Genomic DNA, 21,251 nt, shown 5'->3' with positions numbered 1-21,251 from the left:
ATAACTACAATACTAAGTAATGGAAAAAAAAACCCACAAAAAAAGCCAGCTCAAGTTGAACGTAATTAAGGTCCTGGGAAGGAGCCCTGTGCCAGCCAGTGTGCCAGGTCTCTGCTTCCAGACACAGTGACTTGAAGCCAGAGAGGTGAGAGCCAATTCTGTTTTACAATTCTACGTGCGGGGGAGGCGGGTTGGCACTGCCCTATATCTTGCTGTAGCTGCTCCGGGGGCTGGAACTGGAAGACTACAAATGTGTAGCAGTTACTGCCTCATTCTGATTCAAAATCCTACCCATCCATCTCTCAGGGCCTGGCTCAGATTCCTTCCCTAAGAGTACCAGCTTCCTCCTGGTCTCTCCCACATTGTAATTCCTGGTGTGCTGATCATTTCTACCACTTACCTTGCACTTGTCATTGACGACCTCCTGTTTCTGTCAGGGATTGCTTCCCGGTGTCTAATAATAGGTGACTGTTCTGAGGGCTCATTATGTAACAAGCACTGCGTTAATCGCTTTGCATGCATTTTCCCATTTAATAGTAGCAATAATCCTCCAAGATAGGTACTAATTTGATCTCCATTTTATATATGAAGAAACTGACATACGGAAAGGTTGAGTAACTTTCTCAAAATGACAGAAGTTGGAAGATAGAACCAAGATTTGAACTAGAGAGTTCCACACAACAGAAATTTGTGATTTCACACTATAGAGACTTAAGAACGATTTTTTGATTGGTGGATTAAAAGATGGGTTGATACAGACTGGTATGAAGATGGCTTGGAGAAGCACTGTTGGGAAAAGTTGCAAGAACTCTGTTTTAAATGCTCAGGGAACTAATGTCTAGTGTAATCACCTTCTAATGCATCATAAGGTAATTATAGCAAGGATCTTTCTCCCTAGTGTGACTCACTTATTTGATTCTTATATCTTCTTTTTCACCTCCTACTTTATTCCAACTGGTCCTATTCTTCTATCTATATATTTTTTTCAATCTTCTTGTGTCTTCTATTTCTTTTAACACTTGCTTATTTTCCTTATCTTCTTCTTCTTCTTCTTCTTCTTCTTTTTTGCAATGCACTCTCTTTTCTTATTTCTCATTTTGTCACCCTATCTCCTTTGCTTGAACTCTGAATTGCATATCCAATCTCTCTCTCCAGGACTTTCAATGACTCTCTCTTCCTTGTTCTCCTGATTTGTGTTTTATTTAAGAGACCACCCTGTCTGCTGAAGGATGATCGAATAATTCAAGGCATTTTTTCCTTTGAACTTTCCCTTTCAGAATAAAAGAACATGACATGATTAAATTGGGCCTTCCTAAATTAAAAAGAACTTGTATTTTCTTCTTCATGTGACTTTTACTAAACAGTCTTTCCTAGCTTTGGTAATGACAGAAAGATCTTAGCTTATAAACGCTCAACTTGGCAGAGCTCCCAATGAAGTCAGGATTGCTGTTATCTTCTTAAGAACTGCAGGTCAGGGCTTGCATTGCAGAGAAGGCCTTTGAGGGTCTGTGCTTAAAGAACACAGCTGAATTTAGATTCCTAAGTAATTCTTTCAGTACTACAGAGAGCGAAACTGCAGAGGCTATATTTACCTACTTTCCTATATGTAAATCTCTGTGGTTTTAATGGGTAAAATAGTGACTTAGATGGATGCATGATCATCACTATCACTGTCAGTTCTGATAAGATCTATTGCAGATAATGTTTATTGAGCACTTACTATGTTCCAGCTCCTCACATACATGATCTCATTTAGTCCTGACTGCAACCCCAGGAGGTTGGTCCTATGATTAATAGTATCTCCATTCTATAGCCCAAGAGACTGAGATTGGCAGCATTAGTCAATTTACCAATGTTTCACAGCTAGTGAGCCTTAGCGCTAGGCTTTGAAGCGGTGCCACTTCAGAGGACACATGTGGGTCACTGTGTCATCAGCCTTCATCACCTGATCTAGTTCCAATGCAACCTTCTCTGCTTCTCGGCAGGGCAGTCATACTCTTTACAGCTCTTTTGGATGTTTCGTCATCTTGCCCACCATGCCCTTTCCCTATGCACCCTCCACTCCTTCTCAACTCACATTTTACTCAGATCAGTTTGCATCTTTGCTTTCTTTATTGTTCAGGATATTAACATAATCTGATTAAAACAACAAAAATAAAGTCACCATTTCTGCTCAAATGTCCGGTATTTTCTTCTAGATGCCTCTTTTCCCTCAGTATTTCTCCTCCTGCTCCTCCTCTTCCTCTTCTTCCTCCTCCTCCTCCTCTCCCTCCTTCTTCTTCTTTTGGATTTGTTTGTTGTTGTTGTTGTTTTTAGAGAAAGAGAGAGAAACATCAATGTGTGAGAGAAACATGAATCAGTTGTCTTCTGTAAACGCCCTGACAGGGGATCAAACCCACAACCTAGGTATGTGCCCTGACCAGGAATCAAACCCATAACCTTTAGGTGTATGGAATGACACTCCAACCAATTGAGCCACCCATCTGGGGCTCCTCACTTCTTCCTTTGAGAAAGGAGCTCCCTCATCCTGGCCCATGGGGCCCCTCATCTGTGACCCAGAACCTATCTGCCCCATCACCTCCATAAGCTGGTCTTTCCAGTCAGTTATTTCCTCTTCTGGTTACTCATTTCATCTCCCTCTTTCTCTCTCTTCTTCCTCCCATCCCCTTTCTTCTAGGACCTTAGTGTCTTTCACAACCTTAATGAGACCCTCATTTTCTGTTTCCCCCTTAGAATCTGTCCCAGGTACACACATGATGATCATCTGCAGGCCCTCATTTTTATCTACTTGCCGGACAACTGATCCACAGCAATATCATACTCAAAAAACTTCAAAGAAAACCCACCCCATCTTCCTTTCCCCAATCCACCCAGCCACAAGGTCCTTTTCTTTCTTTGTATTTCTTGTCCACCTGCTGCTGATTTTTTCAGTCAGCGCAATTCAAAACAGTTGAGTTACATCTTCCCCCCAACCCCTACCCACATTCTAATCACTGCATATCCTGCAAACTCTCCTTTCCCAATGCCTCTTAAATGTATTCCCCTTTCTCTGCTAATAGAGAGAAACCTAAGCTCATCTTTCTCCTGAAGGCTCTGCCCCACTGAAGTTCTCACCACTCCTTCCTAAGAAAGGGTTACTCTTTTGGAAGATCTGCTTTGGCTTAGAAAACACTTTGATGGTGGGAACTTGTTGATTGTTTCCCATTGCCCACACATTAAGTATACATTTGTCACCCTGAGTTTTAAGCCCCCCTGGTCTCCCTTGGTTCCTGAGTGAATATCTGAAGCTCTGTCTCTGCTGGGTGCTCCCCACTCCCCACTGTCCCTCCTGTGTGCCTGTGCAGGTTGTTCTTGCCTTCTAACTAGGACAGTGGTCAGCAAACTCATTAGTCAACAGAGCCAAATATCAACAGTACAACGATTGAAATTTCTTTTGAGAGCCAAATTTTTAAAACTTAAACTTCTTCTAACGCCACTTCTTCAAATAGACTTGCCCAAGGCCGTGGTATTTTGTGGAAGAGCCACACTCAAGGGGCCAAAGAGCCGCATGTGGCTCGCGAGCCGCAGTTTGCCGACCATGGAACTAGGATGTCTCAGCCAGCACCATTTACAAACATCAAATAAGCATACAAGTTTAAGTCCGTCTTACTCCCGTTAGATAAATATTCTCTGGTCCTCCTTTGACACCTATTGCATTTTAGGTGTGGCTTTGTTCTGACATTAGACCTTGTCATGGGCATCTCAAAGGAATGTTCTGAGCCTGGCTTACTCCTCTGTCTCCCACAGTAACTTCCATAGTACCTCACACCCAATTGATGTTCCAAGAATGTTAATAGAAGTGGATGTTTTTCTATCGTGGATGTAAACTGAGAGTAAAATATAAACTGATGGGAGGCTAGTTACATGGCCAGGAGTGGGGCTCATGTCTCCTTGTTGGCAGCAAGAACTGGCACCAAAAATGAGGCAAGAGCTTTGCTCGTATATCTGAGAGTGCATCTTGCCCCCTCCTTTTTCAAACTGACTCCTCAGGTCTTACTGCAGCCTTCTCAACATGTTTGTGAGTTTGTTCACACTGGGTAGAGGTAGAACCCACAGGTCAGTCTATTGTAGTGGGTTATGTTTTTTTTATGGGGTAGGGATGTGTGATTCTTTTCAGGGTGAAACAATAGCCACAGAACCTGAAAAAGGGGGAAGTTTTGTTTTGTTTTATGGTCTTTGTACTAATCCAGAGCCTCTAACAAAAAGAACACATGATTCATAAGAGCTCAGGGATGGGCTAGGACCAAAGTCATGATCCAAAGGGGAAGAGAGGATGCTTCTTTCTACTCTGCCATCGTGGTTCTTTCCTGGAATCCATCTGTAGTTATCTCATGAGTAACACCTTTTGGTTTTAAAAGTGGCATCAGAATTCAAATTCCATGCACACTTTATGGGCCCTGAGTTTTGGTATGAAATCATTTCTTTTTCTCCTGATGAGGAATAGCTATGAGTGCTGATTATTGTAACCGCTTTCAAACACATTTAACGTGGTTGCATTAAGAACCTAATCGACTGACAGGTGATTATTAAAAATCTCACTGTGTGTCTAAATTTGTCTTTATAGGTCATTATTTATTAGCTAAGCAGTCACTGCCCCATAAAACCAACATCCAAAGCCATTGCTTCGACAGTACACATTTACTTTAATATCTTCAAGCTTTTTTGGCTTTGTTCCAAAGATGTGAAATAAGTCATTTCACTGCCGTGTGCTTCCATCCATCATGATTGTGGGTAATCCTCACTGATCCTCGAAGCAGAGCCTTTGTGATGTGAAGAAAGAACCACACAGCGATGACCACATGTCATTTCCTCACAGCTGCAGGGTGGCATATTACAGGGTTTTGCAGCTGCTGAATCAAAATCTTAATTTTTTAGCTATTTCAGTTTTTAGCACATCTGCATGCTGTGCATATTTAGAAAATGAATAGAATCCTTTGCTTGCTCAAAAACAAGAAATGTATTCATTTCAGCTCAAGCTAATACTCCATTCCCAGGCTTCCTTGTAATGTGTTCATTAATTTGTTTGTTTAAAGTGCTAATTCCCTGGGTTTGTTAGCGAACAGGCACATAGATAAACAACTGGAATTCCATCTGCCCTCCCCCATTCCCACCACATGCTTATGTTACACCAGGAAGCTGAAACAGGCCATCCATAAATGTATCCTGCGCCTCTTGTCTTCCCTTGTCACCCTTAATGAGTTTTATATTTAAAGACTTTTCACTGTAATTGAAATAGTGACAAATAAGGATTTACTTACTGAGTAGCAACGGGAGCGACAGCCTCCGGAATGGCACTGTTTTTAGGCATTTAATGGATATCCACTCACCATTTAGACACATTTGAGGTTAGCCTCCTCTTTTGATTATAGACAGGGGGGTGAGAGGCAAATGCCTTACTGCACAGATGGGGCTTTTAGGATGGAATGTTAATCTTGCAGAGGCTGCTGGGTTGGCAGGTTGGACACTCAGCTCCCCTATTTTAGCAACCGCAGTCCTGGTTCAGATTAAGCGGTGACAGTATACACTTCCTCTCATGTATCCTGTGAAACTGTTCCAAATATCACCTGTGGGGAGGAATGGGCGTGGAAGGTGATTCTGGGGAAATGCACTCTGTGGTTTGTTGGCCTCTCCGGGAATACTGCCAAATGCGGGACACACTTTCTGACAGCTGTGCTCCTCCAGTGTGGGTCCAGCAAGAATATGAATTAGAATTTGTCAGATGGTCAACGCCTACCAAGAAGAATTCAAGACTTGCCTCCAAATCAGCTTAGTTTTTAGAAAATGTGCCCACAGATTTTACTGTGCCTGAAGCGACTGGGGCGTTAGCAGTTCCCCAGGACACAGCATTACCTCCTGCAGTGCCTGGAGATGGCTCCTACCACCTCTTAATTATGTTTAGATTATATAATTGATGCATTTGACCGACCACGGAGATATTTCTCTTCATTATCTCCAATGGTGCTGACAAGGCAGTTGTATGTTGTCACATGCACAGCCGAGGAGTAGCGCCCTTCCCTCTTCGCCTGAAGTAGCTTTTGAAAACCTTTTTCCAGGGCCTCCAAGTTCCCAATTTCCTAGTGTTATTACTCCAATAATTTTTTTCTTTCATTCAACAAATAGGAAGGGGCCGCTTTCTAGGTACAACTGATGTGGCCAAATTCTACTCCGTTTTCATTTTTAAAGGTGCTTTAGAAACTGGCAATTTGTGAAAAGATTTTCCCCGGTCATTATCTGGGACACAGACCAGTGATATGTTTATGTTATTCTTTTTTTCCTAAGGGACACCCCAGATTTCCATGCCTGGTCATGATAGTTTTCATGTACCTATGTTCTAGTATTCTTAATATTCTTAATATACCTAAGCTAGCATAAGCCCCTTGAGAGTAATTCAGCTGTGGGATGTTATTGACCGAGAAGGGCCTTCTATATTCCTAATGGAGAGAACAGGAGAGGTCCCCCCGCCCCCAGTTTCGTATTGAGAGCTGCTGGATGTTTTCTTGGATTGTTGGTTTTCTAATAGTAGTTCTAATGTCTTCTCCCATCATTAATTACCTTTCACACAATAATTTCCCATTCACATCTGTATTAAAAGCAGATAGCTCAGTAAATAGACTGGTAAAAGACAAACACACTCATAAACTGAACCCCAGTTGCCTATAGGATAAAATCTATACCCTTTTTCATGACTTACAGGCTATTCCAAAACTGACCCACCCAGGTCCTGTATGGCTCCTGCGGCTGAGCCACACACAGTGTTCCTGTCTCGGCCGCCTCTAGCAAGCCTTCTGGACTGAGTGATACCCCTTTTATAGGCTTTCATTGTCCCGTTAGTATTTTATGGAACAGTCTCCTGGCAGTCCTGTGTCTCAGTGTCTTCTTGCTTGTCCTGCTGTGCCACCGTCTCCCTTGCCCTGTGACACAGGACTCCATTTGGAGACAGTCCTATTTAAGGCAAGAAGCACAGCCCAAGTCCACTCTACTCTTGGATTCTTAGATATTCCACTGGGCTGCCACCAACCTATTCTGCAAGGGGGTAGGGCAGGGGCAAAGCAGATGGTCTCTCTGCTTCTTCTTCCTCTCCAGAGTGAAGGGTTTTTCTAGGCTGGGGAACAAAGGTGGAGCGTATAGGGGTTATGTTGGTGGGGAGAGGACTGGGTCTGTTAGCTCCAGTGCACATTCAAGTCTGTTTTTTCTTCTTTCGCCTGTGCTGGGCTCTTTGAATTTGGTATCTTCATAGGCCTGATTCTGATACCTTTCTTACTGGCCCAATGGGGGGTGGTTACAGTGAATGAGGAGAGAGCTCGCTGGTTGATATTTCAGATTGTTGTTTGGTTTTACATATTTTATACATCCAGGGTCACTGTTCACCATACTGAAAGCTCTATGAGTACACTAGATGTTAAACATTTTTGTTGTTTGAAAGAAAATATTTTTAAAGTGTTTAATCTCATGATGTAATACCAGTTTTCACCAGCCAAATTAGCCAAGATTGTTTTACTATTTTAAAAATCTCAGTGCAGGCAAAGTTATAATGAAACGGTCTCATGAATGGCTCTTTGAGATGTAAATTGATACAAGCTTTCTGGAAAGAAAATTTTAATACTTATTAAGTATTTTACATTTTTTCATGTCTTTAGTGGTTAAAAGTGTATGCTCTGGAGTCAGTGTGGATATGGTGTGTGCAAGCAAAAGATTTAACTTCTAAGTCTCAGTTTCTTTGTCTTTCAAATAGTGATAATAACAATGCCTACTTCATCTCCTTAAGGTGATTATGTATTTATAATAATTCGCATAGTGCTTGATATACATTCAGAGCTCAATAAATGTCAGCTATAATAATAATATGAATTGTACTCTTTTGACATTGTCTTTTAGGAAATACAGTTGACCCTTGAACATGATTTTAGAACCATCTAAGTCCACTTATATATGGATATTTTTTCAGTAAATACACAGTCAATCCTCTATGTCTCTGGGTTTCACAGATTGAACCACCGCATATCAAAAATAATATTTTTAAAATATGTTTTTATTGATTTTTTTTTTTAGAGAGAGAGGAAGGGAAAGGGAAAAAAAGATAGAAACATCAATGTGAGAAACATCAATGGGCTGCCTCTTGCACACCCACTACTGGGGATCAAGCCCACAACCTGGGCATGTGCCCTGACTGGGAATCCAACTGGTGGCCTCTTGTTGCATGGGATGATGCTCAATCCACTGAGCCACAACGGCCAGGGGAAAATAGTATTTTTGATCCATGGTTAAGAATCTAACAATATAGAGGGCCAACTGTATACATTGTTCTACACTATTTTATATAAGGGACTGAGCATCCTCAGTATCCACAGGAGGTCCTGGACACAACCCTCCACAGATACCAAGGGATGACTGTAATTACGTTTTAGGGAAGTAATAATTATATAAATTTATTTTTACTGCACACAGGGTTGGTACCCTTAACCCCCTGTGTTGTTGAAGAGTCAACTATAATATAAAACATACAAAGGTGTTATCATTGCTTTATTGAATATCATGGAGCCCCTAACAATTATGTTTACAAAGTGTTTAATGACACATGTAAATGTTGATGGTATTGAGTAAAAATAAAGATATTGCATGACAATGTTTAATATCATCTAATTTATTTAAAATGTATATATCTAATTGTATAGAAAACTAAGAAAAATGTCAATGTTAGTATTTCATCTGAAAGGCCTACATAGGGTGATTTTTATGCTTATTTAAAATTTGTAAAAATGTTCTTAATATTTACAATCATAGTTCACTTTGTAGTCAGAAAAATAAAACCTCAAGATCCCCATTCGAGTCCCACTCAGCCCCTGTCCTGGGAAGAAGGTCACAGTGGTGCCCTGGGCTTGAGCCTGAAGCTTGCTGATGGTGGTGCCCGGTGGGACTGGCCACTTCAGCCTGCCGTGCCTGAGTTCTGTAGGCTGCCCTCGGGAACTATACTTCTCTGATTACAAGTCAGAACACTGGTATTAATCCTCAAGCCCTTGTTGCTCTGATTTTTGGCTTTTTTCCCTGCACATCATCACTCATTTTGAGCTCTCCCAAGATACTCTCCACTACAAAGCGATTTTGATGTCAAGCTTCTTAAGACAAAGGTGTTTCTTGGGTTTTAGGAATTTATTTTTTCTTTTCTGGTTGGTTTAATAAAAGTCAGTCAACTTTCAGATCGACTTTGGAGCATATTTACTTAAGTGCTCTTCTGTTGGGGACTTGTATATGATAGCGTTGGGAATGGAGGTTTGCATGAGTGTATTACCAGGGGACCCACTCACATTGTTGTTTTGGAATGAATCGATTCATGGGATTGGGTGTTTAGAAGACTTTTTAAATTGTGGATGAATGGATAACGAATGAATACAGGTAGTGAACCAAAACAGAGAGTTCAACTTTCCAGACTCGGGTAGTTATGTGCGTGAGATAAAACTATAACCCAACTTGGGTTAATGTGATGGTTTGAGCAGCCTGCAGTTGATTGTTTTATATTTTCAGTTGTCAGTTATTGGTTTCTCTTTGCCTCTGGGTACTCATTCCATCATGCAAGTGATGTGTCTTAAGACTTAACATGAAACCATGGAGAGAAGCAGAGGCGTGAGATTTGGAAGTTGAGGTCAAGGAAAGTAAATAGAGATGAAGGAAAGTATGAAATAATGCTGAATTTCAAATAATGTTAAAAATTGGTCAAGCCTAGCCAGTTTGACTCAATGGCGTCAGCCTGAGGACTGAAGGGTCCCGGGTTCGATTCCAGTCAAGGGCATGCGCCTCGGTTGCAGCCTTGATCCACAGCCCCATCTGGGGCTTGTGTAGGAGGCAACCAATCGATGTATTTCTCTCACATTGATGTTTCTCTCTGTGTGTCTCTTCCCTTTCCTTCTACTTTCTCTAAAAATCAATGAAAAAATATCCTCGGGTGAGGACTAACAACAACAAAAAAGAATGTAGGTGGAAGAATTAGCCATTTCGTTCTGTGAGAGAAAGATTGAAATAAAAATGGGTAAATACACATGTGCTGAGGTTGACAGGGAGGAACTGAAGGTGCTCATGCTTGAAGGGCTGAAATAAGTAGAAGATGAAATAACCTGGGAAGGGAGGAGGTGGGCAGGTGGGGGTGGTGACTAGAGAAGAGTAATAAAGGTTTAAAAGCAGCTGCCATGCGGTGTGAAGGAGCATCCATAACCCAGCTCTATCTTCCTTTAAAATAATACTACACATTATGCTCCTTTTTTTTAACAGCGTCTAGAGATCCTTAAGATAAGACAAATCCGTAAATATTTATTTATTGTGCCCACAAAATACTCCCGAGACTTGCTTACTTTCTCTTCAAAGCATCCCCTGAGTGATTACTCTTTTTCATTTCTCTAATTGCACGCTAGAGAAAGCTGCAGTTAGTTGCAACTAGTGTTTAGATCTCTGCACACCTGCAGATCTTGTGGATGCATGCCTGAGCCCAGAACTCCCTGCAAGTACTTGCTTTAAAGAGGAAGAGGCCATGACCTTTCAAATAATCGCACCTTGAGTCAGTAATGTGCCCGATCCGAACATGTATCCACGCATTTAGGTAACCACAAAGCACAGTCTTCTATTTGCTCCAGCAACTTTTAAAGCTTTTTTGAGTCTCCCCTTTGTACATGTAGGATTGTGCTCAGGGTACTGTGAGTAGGGCACAGGAAAAAAGATTTATAAAAGGTTGGCATTGTGTGGAAACCATACATTAAATCAAGGAAAATTGCCTCCTTATCATATTTCTCTCCATACAGTCATAATTTCCTTTATGAATCTCTGAAGGGCTGTCATGAGGCTTAATTTGGCTCTTAGGATATTCAGAATTGTTCCTAATACTAGCAAAGGCTGCCTGTAACTTGAAACTCCCAAAGTTCAGAGAAAGGTCAGGGGCTGTTAGTTTGCCTTGCTTCAGGAGGGTCAGCATTTTTGAGGAGGACTCTTGCTTTAACTGCTCCAGTCGCTAGCACAGCTTCTCATGCAGATGAGTGGGCGCTGGTATGGGACTCAAATCTGCTTCTTGCACAGGGAACACATCTCGGATGATCAGCAGTTAAGAAAATGTATCACTGAAGGTATAGAGAGAAAGACATGTTTTAACAGAGTTTGGTGTCAGCAATCTGTTTCGATGACAGGATTGTTTTTAGTCTAAACATCAGTAGAAATCCCAATCTATATCTACAAGACTTTGAGATGAAACAAGACATATCTGGTCCCTGCGTGAGACATTATCAAGTACAAACAGTGCTTTGAATCCTAACGGGGAAGATGGAAAGTCTCTATAACCAGAGCTCTCTCTTCTTTTTCCTAGGTCTTTTACTCCTCTTTTATTTTGGTGGGTAATTATGGATTTGTGTATTTTCTTCCTCCTTTGGAATGGAGCATGGTAAATGGGATTGTAAAGGGTAATTATCAGGACAGATGTTTTCACCTAAATGGGAGATGAACACAATCAAGTTCTTTAATTAAAGGGTGTCTATTATATGGGCGAGAACAAGAGGCAGCGCTCGCCATACCAGATAATTTGTCTTATAGCTTCAATCATAACTGGTACAACAGAGCTTCTGAGAGCTATGTTTCGCGTCATGAAAATGAATTTTCAACTCATAACTCTTTGTCATAAATTTTCCTTTAGTTAAAAATTAAAGTTTTCAAATAACTGAACCCAATGATTTACTAACTCCAATCCCTCCGTACCAAAATGCCCGAGACTGGTATACTGCCTCTGGAAGACCGAATCTGGGAGGGCGCTGAGCACAGCTCAGAAGCACGGGGAAGGGGGAGCATGCTGTCCTCGAGTTCTCGGAGCTCTTGGGGAAATGGTGATGGTATCGATGACACTGTTTCTGTGAGTCTGACAGTTCTCTGTATACCCCTCGCAAGTATCTATCACATGCTGCCCTAGAACTTGAAGGTCGTTCAATTGGAAAGGGATGAAAACTCAGTTGCTGTGCTGGGATGGCCATTTGCTAAAAACCTCGAACACGCAATTTGTGCAGATCCCTCACTTCTGCTTTACTGCCAGATACTGCCTTTGGGCGCTCAAGCTGTCTGTGCTGCAACGGTGGTAATTGCAGTTCCATCTGCCCTTTGGTGTAGTGATGAGTCTTGGTGCTTCCATCATCTGCTTTCTCTGTGCTCCCTTGCCCTCTCCAGACTGCCATCCTCTGTGCCAGCAATGTGCAGCTGATCTCCACAACACCGGGAGCATCTGCCTGAGGTGCCAGAACACCCAGTACCTGCTGCTGGGGGACCACTGTGTTCCTGATTGCCCTTCTGGATATTACGCAGAGAAAGGAGCTTGTAAAAGTAAGTAAGTGCTGGACACAGGAGCTGGTGGCACCCGTTGAGCTTCTCTTTCGGGTAATAGCTGAGAAGACTTGGAGGGGGGCGGGGGAGAGAGAGAGAGAGACAGAGAGAGAGAACAGGAGGGGAGGGGGAGGGAGGAGTAGGAAGAGGAGCAAAGGGAGCACACTGTGAGAATAAATCAGACCAGCTAATGCTCTCAGCATTGGGACTTTTTAAAAAATGTATCCTTATTGTTGAAAATATTACAGATGTCCCTCTTTCCCCCCCATTGACCCCCTCCTTCCCACACCCACCCCAGCATTGGGCTTTTATGAACAGTTCTTGGGCTACTACTTTGGAAAGGAGTCTGGCTTCATAGGTTCTCTTTGTGTCTCTGCAGAATGTCACTCCTCCTGTAGAACCTGCCAGGGCAGAGGACCCTTCTCCTGCTCCTCATGTGACACCGACCTCGTTCTGTCCCACCTTGGCACCTGCAGCACCACCTGCTTCCCAGGGCACTATCTCGATGACAGCCATTCTTGTCAACGTAGGTTTTTAAAAATGAGCTTTCTCTCCTTTCCTTTTGCTTCCTTTTTCTTACCTGTAGCCTTTGTTTTTATAAGAGGAAGAAAATTAATCTAAAAAGGCATATGGATGCCATTAGCAGATTTAATCAGATATCATCCTAATTCGAAGTGCTGGGCTGGGGCTCTTCTCTGCCAGTACCAGATGTGTGATCTTGGGTCAGTCATTTATTTAATCTCTCTGTTCCATGGTTATTTTATTAAAAAATAAATAGCCTATTTCCTTTTATTGTTTCCCTCAACATTTGAATTACAAGATCCTGAGCAGAGATCGTTCTAGCACACAACCAGTGACCTAAGCACTTCTCTGGATTCAATTTGTTTTTGACATGTATTTGTTGAATATTGACAATATGCAAGGCTTGACTTGCACAGAGTATTTAGTATTTAGTTTCTGCCCAAACAGTAGTTATTTTGTCTTGCATGAGAGTTACTTATATAGATGTCTTATTTTTGAAATAAGTCAAAATATGATTAATTACTGAGTCAGGCAAAACAAAGAGTTAGGATAAATTAGGGAAAGGGCAAATCTGAGGGGAACAAATTAGGAAATCCTTCACAGATGACAGAACACTTTTAAAAATGGACTGAGACAGCTGACTCTATTTCAATCACTGAAGCGTCATTTGCTATATATATATATATATATATATATATATATATATATATATATATATTTATACTTTCTCATTTGAAAATGAAAGTTAACAAATACAGTGCTGATATTTCAATCTTATGTCCCAGGAAATACCATGTTGAAGGAATTATAGAGTAGTGGTTAGGAGAGTTGGCTCTAGAGTCAGGAGTTCAAATCCTACCTACCACTTACTAGCTTTGTTACCTTGAGCAAGTTATTAATCACTAGTTCACTCAGCTCTTTCTTCACTGTCCACTATCCATGAAGTCAGTGACCTTAGAGAACTGCACCTGCTACTCCAGATGTGGTCATCCCAACGTGACTGCAACGGGACTAATACCTCATAGGCTGGAGAAATGCTCCTTACCCACGTCCCTCTGAAGATGGAAGCTGAGGGCCTAAGGGGCTCTGGTATGAGCAGAACTGCCCTGAGTGAGACAAGCACATTTGCCGATTGCCTTGGAGAAGGATGAGGGGATAGATGAGAGAGGAATGGTTCAGACAGAAACAGTGGAAGCCTGTGCTTCTCAGTGTGACACTAGTGCATCCCTCCAAATCCTCTTAACGTTTCAAGATGCTCAATGTGAATCTATATTTTTTTGGAAGTCAGTGAAGGGGCTGAGTTTTACATTGAGGTGGCAAGGGGAAATGAACGACTGCATAGAAGGATTCAAGAGCATGGAGGCAGACTGAGGCTTGAGGAAGTATTACAGGAAACTCAGCTATGTATTGACCTGTGACCCCAATCCAAGGAACTGGCATTTGGGCCTCTTTTTGCAGCTCCCTGTCAAGTAGGGGGTTCAAGGTGACATTGAGTTTACATCTAGGCTCTTCAGCTCAAAAGTGTATTCATTTCCTTAGTAACCATATCACACTTGTAATAAGCTTTTGATCAACTAAACTTTCAGATCCTTTTTTATAGGAATTGCTGTCTAAGGCCTTTTGTATCCTCTATTTGTGTTAATTTGTTATGGAACATAAATGTAGGGCTTATACTATATAGTTTTGTTTATTTTATCTGATTGCTTTTAGTTTATTGCATCAACTGGCAAAATAGGTTTGAGTTGTTATTCTTCCAGCTGGTAAAACTTAACTACTGTTTCCTATATAGGTATATATGGCATATTTCAATATCATTAGCATGACATCATTGTTTTCATTACAGTTATTAATAAAAATATTGATCAAGTAAAAAATAATGACTTGGTCATATTACTCTACTAGACATTTCTTTTACCAATTACAAAGATTTCCTGATCACTTTTGAGTATGCATTTCAACCATCTTCAAAACCACCTACAACTACTAGACCCCTTTATTTTTGCATTCACAAGTTTATCTTTGGGATCATTATCAAACACTTTGCCAAAATTAAGATGCACGATATGTAGAAATCCTATTAAAACAAACAAAAAAAGGATAAAAGTTTACTGTCATGTCAGTTTCCAACATTTAAAATATTCTTTTCTAACTATTCCCAAATTATCTGAAACTCCCATCTAGAATTTTTATGGGACCTTTCATTACAAATCTACATACTCTAATGAATATGTTAAATCATTGCTTTTTCTTATAGGTAAAATAAGAGGGTTTTCTTTCTTTTTATTTCACAGGGAGGTAATTTCCTGCAGTGTGCCTCATGCTTTGATATCCCATAGATTTAAAACTCCCATGATCACTCTGTAGACTTTTCCTGTGACCTATACTTAGAGAAGATTTCAGAATGAGGCAGAGATGCTAGTGCTTGAGTGTATATAATTAAAATATCTGGCTTCTTTCATTTATGTAACAGATGTTTACTAAACACCTACAAGATGATACATAACCAGTTAGGTGCTGGGATTCTTGCAAGGAACAAAGCAAACCTGGCCTTTACTTTTATGAAGCTTTTAGCTTAAAGGATACAGATGTTAAATAATCACTTAAATGAAAATTGTTATATATGGCATGAAAGAAATGTATAGAACATTATAGAACTAGTAACTGGGAGACCGATTCTAGACTGGAGAATCAGGGAACGCCTTCTTGAAGAAGAGACTGGAGAATGAGTACAAGTTAAAGACAAGAGACTTGGGAGATTATATTGAGAGGATTCAAATATGTGAGTTAAGATTTATAGGTGGGTCGAATAAAGGGAATGATGGAGGAGCAATATTTATAGAAATGAAAGCTGGAAATTAATTTTTCAGGATTCAGGAAAAATACAAATGTATAGATGAAATTGACCTCTGGAGCTTGAGCAATATGAATGAAAATATTACTCTGGTGGAAACATGGAAAATAGATTGCAAGGGAGTCAGATTAGATTTAGGGAAACTAATTAGGAGACTATGGTAGCAATCCAACAGGAGATGATGATGGCTTGGATCTATTGGTGGCATGTGTGGATATGGAGAAAAGCAAAAAGTTCTGAGAATTACATAGGAGAGTTCCAATAAATAGGATTCAGTGAGTGATTGGGAGTGAGAAAAAGGGGCTGTCAAAATAGACTCCCAGGTTTCTAGCATGAACAGCTGAGTAGATGGAGAAATGTCAGTTGCTCAGTTAGGGAAGATGGAAGTATGATCAGATTTAGAGATCATCCCTGAATGCCTAAATTAAGTAAATGGCTGCTAAGAATCACAACTGGGCAAATCAATAAGCCAAGTCACCTTTAAGTCTGTTGTATCTTAAAGTTGATGCCTAATTTTAATCTTGACATCACATTAAATCTGAATCTATGTCATTAACTAAGGGGGCTTGAGTCCTTAAGAAGTAAGGTTCAAATAAAACTCTGGACTATCTATCATTTCAGAGATCTCGGGCTAAGTATAAATTCTGTTGCTGAATCACAAGGCAATTTGAATGTGGGATTTCCATTCGTGGGTTTATAATTTATCTTTTCTGGAAAATAAGATTATCTTTTTTTAATTTTGGAAAATAAGACTAACATTCTCTGTTTCTGTTGATCACAGGGGAGGGCTGTGAGCCGTAATTAAAGAACAGGTTGGAGCTGGGCTTTGTTTCTTTGCAGCATCTGTCTAGGTTTGATCAGTATGTCGGTATTTGCAATTGTAATCATCTGGTCATTTTCTTTTCCTATCTGCTCAGCTTGCAACCCGCATTGTGGAAGCTGTGATTCACAGGCCAGCTGTACCTCCTGCCGAGATCCAAACAAGGTCCTGATCTTTGGGGATTGTCAGAATGAGAGCTGTGCTCCACAGTACTATCTTGACTTCTCCACCAACACGTGCAAAGGTGAAGCTCATCCTGAATTGTACAGTTCTTTTACCAGTGATGCCCCTTTACTATCGATGTTCATCCCCCACCTTGGGAAAATACTGTCATCATGCATTTAGACTTTCTCTGATGATAGCAAGAAGTCATTATGTATGTATGTATTCATGTATTCACTCATTAATTTATGTGTTAAAGTTTCAAGCAGATATTTATTTGTTAAACAAATATTTTTGAGCACCTACTATGTACCAGCCATTGTGCAAGTTAATGGTAACGAGACCAGGGGTGGCAAACTGGAAACCCTCCGGTTGTATTTGGCCCACCTAATCTCCCAGTGTTTCAAAATGTTTAATATTTGCCTTTTAAAAATCAGAAAACATACCATACAAAAATTGAGATTTTTCTAAGTCAGAAGATCTGGCAAGACTGGATTTGCATTCCCAGAATGCAACAGGAGGTTGGCATGAGTAGCTGTTGTCTCTGTTGGACAGAGCATGATCTCCGAAGGTCACCACACTCCTCACTGTTCCCTATTCCATCACACCAGGCCTATTTAAAAGATTTACACTACCTTCCTGGGCCCCTTAGGCACTTGCCTTTATAACTCTAGAATGCTAGACTCTATGCTTAATGAGGACAGGAGTTGTATCTGATTTGTTCATCTCTGCTTAGCATACTGAAATGAGTGAAGACACAGTCCTTGTCCTCAAGGAGTTTATAATGTCAAAAACCAATTGCCTTTTTCTTTGTTCTCCGGTGGTGGTTGGAATTCTAGGGGATTTTGCTCTTTGAATGGCAGTGCTCAGCCAGAGGAAAAGCAGAGTTCAAGGGTGATTTTCCTTGCTCTTGTTCTTTCCCTTCTCCATTCCACACTTCCCTCTATATCTCCAGTTCTGCCAGGGAAGCTAGGGCTCAGATATGGAGGTCAAACATCTGTCCGGTAAACTTGGGATGCTGGAAGCCTTTGCAACATTGCACACTAGCCATTCCAGGAAATTCTCCTTGGTTGTCAACTTAGGTGGTCTGCTGTGCTCAAGACCAAAGAAGCTTTTCTGTTTCTTCCCTCCTAACCACTGGTGTTAGTTTGCGGTGAAAAACAAGATTATCACAAATCCTCCCTGTTGTAAATTATTCCATAACCATGCTGGCAGTTTTCAAGGCTCTATTTTAGTCATTTTCCCTCGGGACTGATTCAGCCAAATAAATGAGTGAGATTAACTTTATAAATCTTCTTGGAAGCACATGTACTGTCTTGCACGTTTACCTGCTTCCTTGGGACTTAGAAACATTGCATCAAGGAAGAGGGAAAGTGACTAATGAGAGGTTTCCCCAGCTTCTTCTCAGGGAGGGAAGGTGGGCTGAGGCAGCACTGAGTGGAGATATTTCTCCAAGATAAACAGTGCAGCAGCAAACCTTAAGGAAGCTGCTACCATATGTCAGGCACTGTGCTGAGTTCTTTACATTCATTATTTCCGTCTTCACAGTAGCCTTATGCAATAGGTACGATTCTTTTTTCCCCAGTTAAAATATATTAAAATTTATTTCAAAATGCATACAATATTATTCTGTTACACTGATTTGACTTAAGCGCCAAAAATGCTCAAATACTCCCTGTTGAAATTAGAATAGTTCAATTGTAGAGAAGAAGCATCAGACATTTCGAGTCGATAAGTACTCTTCAAGGATGAAGATTTCCATATTTAGAGAACATCATGTCCCTAATTATTTATTGTGGCGCAAGTCTAATTCACCCATGCTATATTTTAATTCTGCTCAAATATTTTTAAAATTTCGAAGTATCTCTAGCACCAGTTCCCTGACAAAGTTAGCTGTTTAACACGTTAAGTGCCCAGTCAGTCACCGGTGACTGACACTATACTTTCTGCCCAGAAGACAAAACAGGCTGGGTGTTTAACATGTTAAATTAAACCAAATATTTTTCCATACCCTGGATTAGATAGATGATTAAAATGCAAGCACACACACAAAACACACACAAAAAAACCCTATTTTTTGCACTGTTAATAGTTTCTTTTTCATAAATATTATTTTAAGTATCTGAGCACCTTACCCACAACAGTGTATTTATACCCCACAAATCTTCCCATGCAGAGATTTTGCATACTACTAAATCCTCATCTGAGGGCTACAATCCATTCTAATTCTACTGTAGACACCAGTTATAATTAAAGAATCAATAGGTATGATTCTTATTTCTGTTTTACAGACAAGGAAACTGAGGCTTAAAACATTTAAGGGAGGCATGTGAGATATGCAGATAAAAAGCAGCAAAGCCACGACTTGCATAAAGACTTACCTGACTTCAAAACCAAGTCCTTAACCATGCTGCTGTCCCATCTCCCATGCATGAAGAACATAGCTTACTAGCAAGCACTTTGTTTTCAAACATGAGTTTTCTGACTGTATCCGAACTGCCTGGGCCATTAAAACAATAGCAATGACAGCTATAGTAATCACAATAACAAAACAATAGCAGCAGCAACATATTTTTCTTGCCTCAACCTCTGAGATTGACTGTAGTTCTGATCACCTGTGTTTCTTTTATTTCTTTAAACATGTTTTTATTGACTTCAGAGAGGAAGGGAGAAGGAGAGAGAGATAGAAACATCAATGATGATCCGCTGCCTCCTGCACACCCTCTACTGGGGTTCAATGCCTTGACCAGGAATTGAACCGTGACCTCCTGGTTCATAGATGGACACTCAACCACTGAGCCATGCTGGCTGGGCCACCTGTGTTTCTAATAACCCCGCTGGATTATTTGGGTCACATCTAGGGCTGGGACCCACTAGAACATAAGCTCCTTGAGGGCAGGGTCTACACCTCTCACTTTACACCCTCACTCAGTGCTGAGTAACTCGCAGATGCTTGTTGAGTGAATGAACCTGTAAATGAATCGGTTCTGCTCTACATGAGATCATCTGTTCCTTCAGTAAGCCCTTTATTTCCAGGCAGGTACCTCATGCCCTGTTTAACTCTACCATTGTTGGTTTTTTCTGTCGTGTTGGTCAGCACCTGATTTTTTAGAAGTAGAGAGTTGTGGGCTGGTCATGGAGGTAGCAGATGCATTCTTAATTGACTCTCTGACATCCTTTCTCTCTCAAGCATTTGGAGGGGATCCACAAATTGGCCACTCCCTACAGCAGGCTTTGCATGAAGATGTGTGACTCAGGGATAAGGAACTTGGGGCTTGTGGAAGAAGATCGAGTTGATTTGTCTCCTCAGCAGCCCCACTGACAAGCAGGCTCAGGAGCAGGAGCGATCTATGTACACGCTCATGTCTAACATAATTAGGAAACACTAAACCTCAGAGAAGTGCTCAGGCTACTATAAGTAGAGTCGCTAGAGCTCACTTATCTGACATCTCTTACATGGTACTCACTTTCCTCCTTGCAGCTGCAGGCAGCATCCTCATAAATTAGGTGCTGGACAGAAAGGAAGCTGGTCTAATGTGGCCTTTCTTTCTAGAGTGTGATTGGAGTTGCAATGCGTGCAGTGGGCCTCTGAGGACAGACTGCCTGCAGTGCATGGATGGCTACGTTCTCCAGGACGGCACCTGCGTGGAGCAGTGTGCACCATCATTCTACCGGGACTCCGGCCTCTGCAAGAGTAAGTGTCTGGAGCCCCTGCTCTGTGCTCATCCAAGCTTCAGCCTCTTCTCATTAAACTATTCTGAGAAGGAGCCTGTGGCTGGTTCCCATCCTGGCTTTGTATCTAATTTCTGGTTTCTTTTCTAAGAACTTTTCTTTGGTATAATGAAAATGTCTTTTTCCTTTCTCTCATGCCCAAATGCATTTCCTAAAGTTTGAGGGCACTATGGAAATAATGGGAGTATATGGCTATAGAAACAGGTATGTTTGGGCCATTACATTTGGGTTTCCTTAAAAATTGAACAGGCCTGCGCTCCAGATGGAAAGGTCTGTGTCCTCTGGTCCATTGAATACATGGAAAGACCTCATTCTTCGCCATCTGTTTCCCACAGCCCTCCATACATTTTATATCTCACCATCACCTTTCTCTGGCCCAGGACCCCCTTCAGCCTCAATTTAACACCACAAAGTCTTCAGACCCTGAAATGCCCACCCAAAGTGCCCAGAAAACATTCTTGGGAGCATTGTTGAGAGACTCTGATAACTGACTGGGTGAATCAGGCAAAGATCGACATTTTGGCGAAAATGGTACAGAGAGCCAAGGCCTAGTTAATAACAATAATGGCGAATACCTGTTCATTTCTAGTTTGCCTAGCATTTTCCATTATTTAATTTGATCTTCACCCAGGGAGCTGGGAGGGGGGATAGTACGTCCACTCCCATTTTGTAGGAGAGACCACTGAGGCTCAGAGAAGTGGAGTAACTAGTTCTGTCCCCCAGCTGGTAAGTACCACAGTCTCAACCAGGAGCCCGGCTCCTTGACTCCTGTCTGCAGCTTTGCCCAGC

The 21,251-nt window shown here is 41.2% G+C and overlaps 1 protein-coding gene across 2 annotated transcripts in view; it reads left to right on the top strand.

Moving 5' to 3' along the window:
* Positions 1–21,251, top strand: part of FRAS1 (Fraser extracellular matrix complex subunit 1) — a 439,997-nt gene that overhangs the window by 261,893 nt on the left and 156,853 nt on the right. For both annotated transcript variants that reach the window (XM_079772302.1, XM_079772303.1), the window contains exons 21-24: positions 12,223–12,375; positions 12,755–12,901; positions 16,666–16,812; positions 20,284–20,424. In XM_079772302.1, the coding sequence (XP_079628428.1) occupies positions 12,223–12,375; positions 12,755–12,901; positions 16,666–16,812; positions 20,284–20,424 (588 nt within the window). The remainder of the gene's footprint in view (positions 1–12,222; positions 12,376–12,754; positions 12,902–16,665; positions 16,813–20,283; positions 20,425–21,251) is intronic.

The sequence above is a fragment of the Cnephaeus nilssonii genome (assembly GCF_951640355.1).
Source record: "Cnephaeus nilssonii genome assembly, chromosome: 1".
Taxonomy (NCBI): Eukaryota; Metazoa; Chordata; class Mammalia; order Chiroptera; family Vespertilionidae; genus Cnephaeus; species Cnephaeus nilssonii.
Note: the sequence above shows the minus strand (reverse complement) of the source record. Positions and strands in the feature narration are given on the sequence as shown.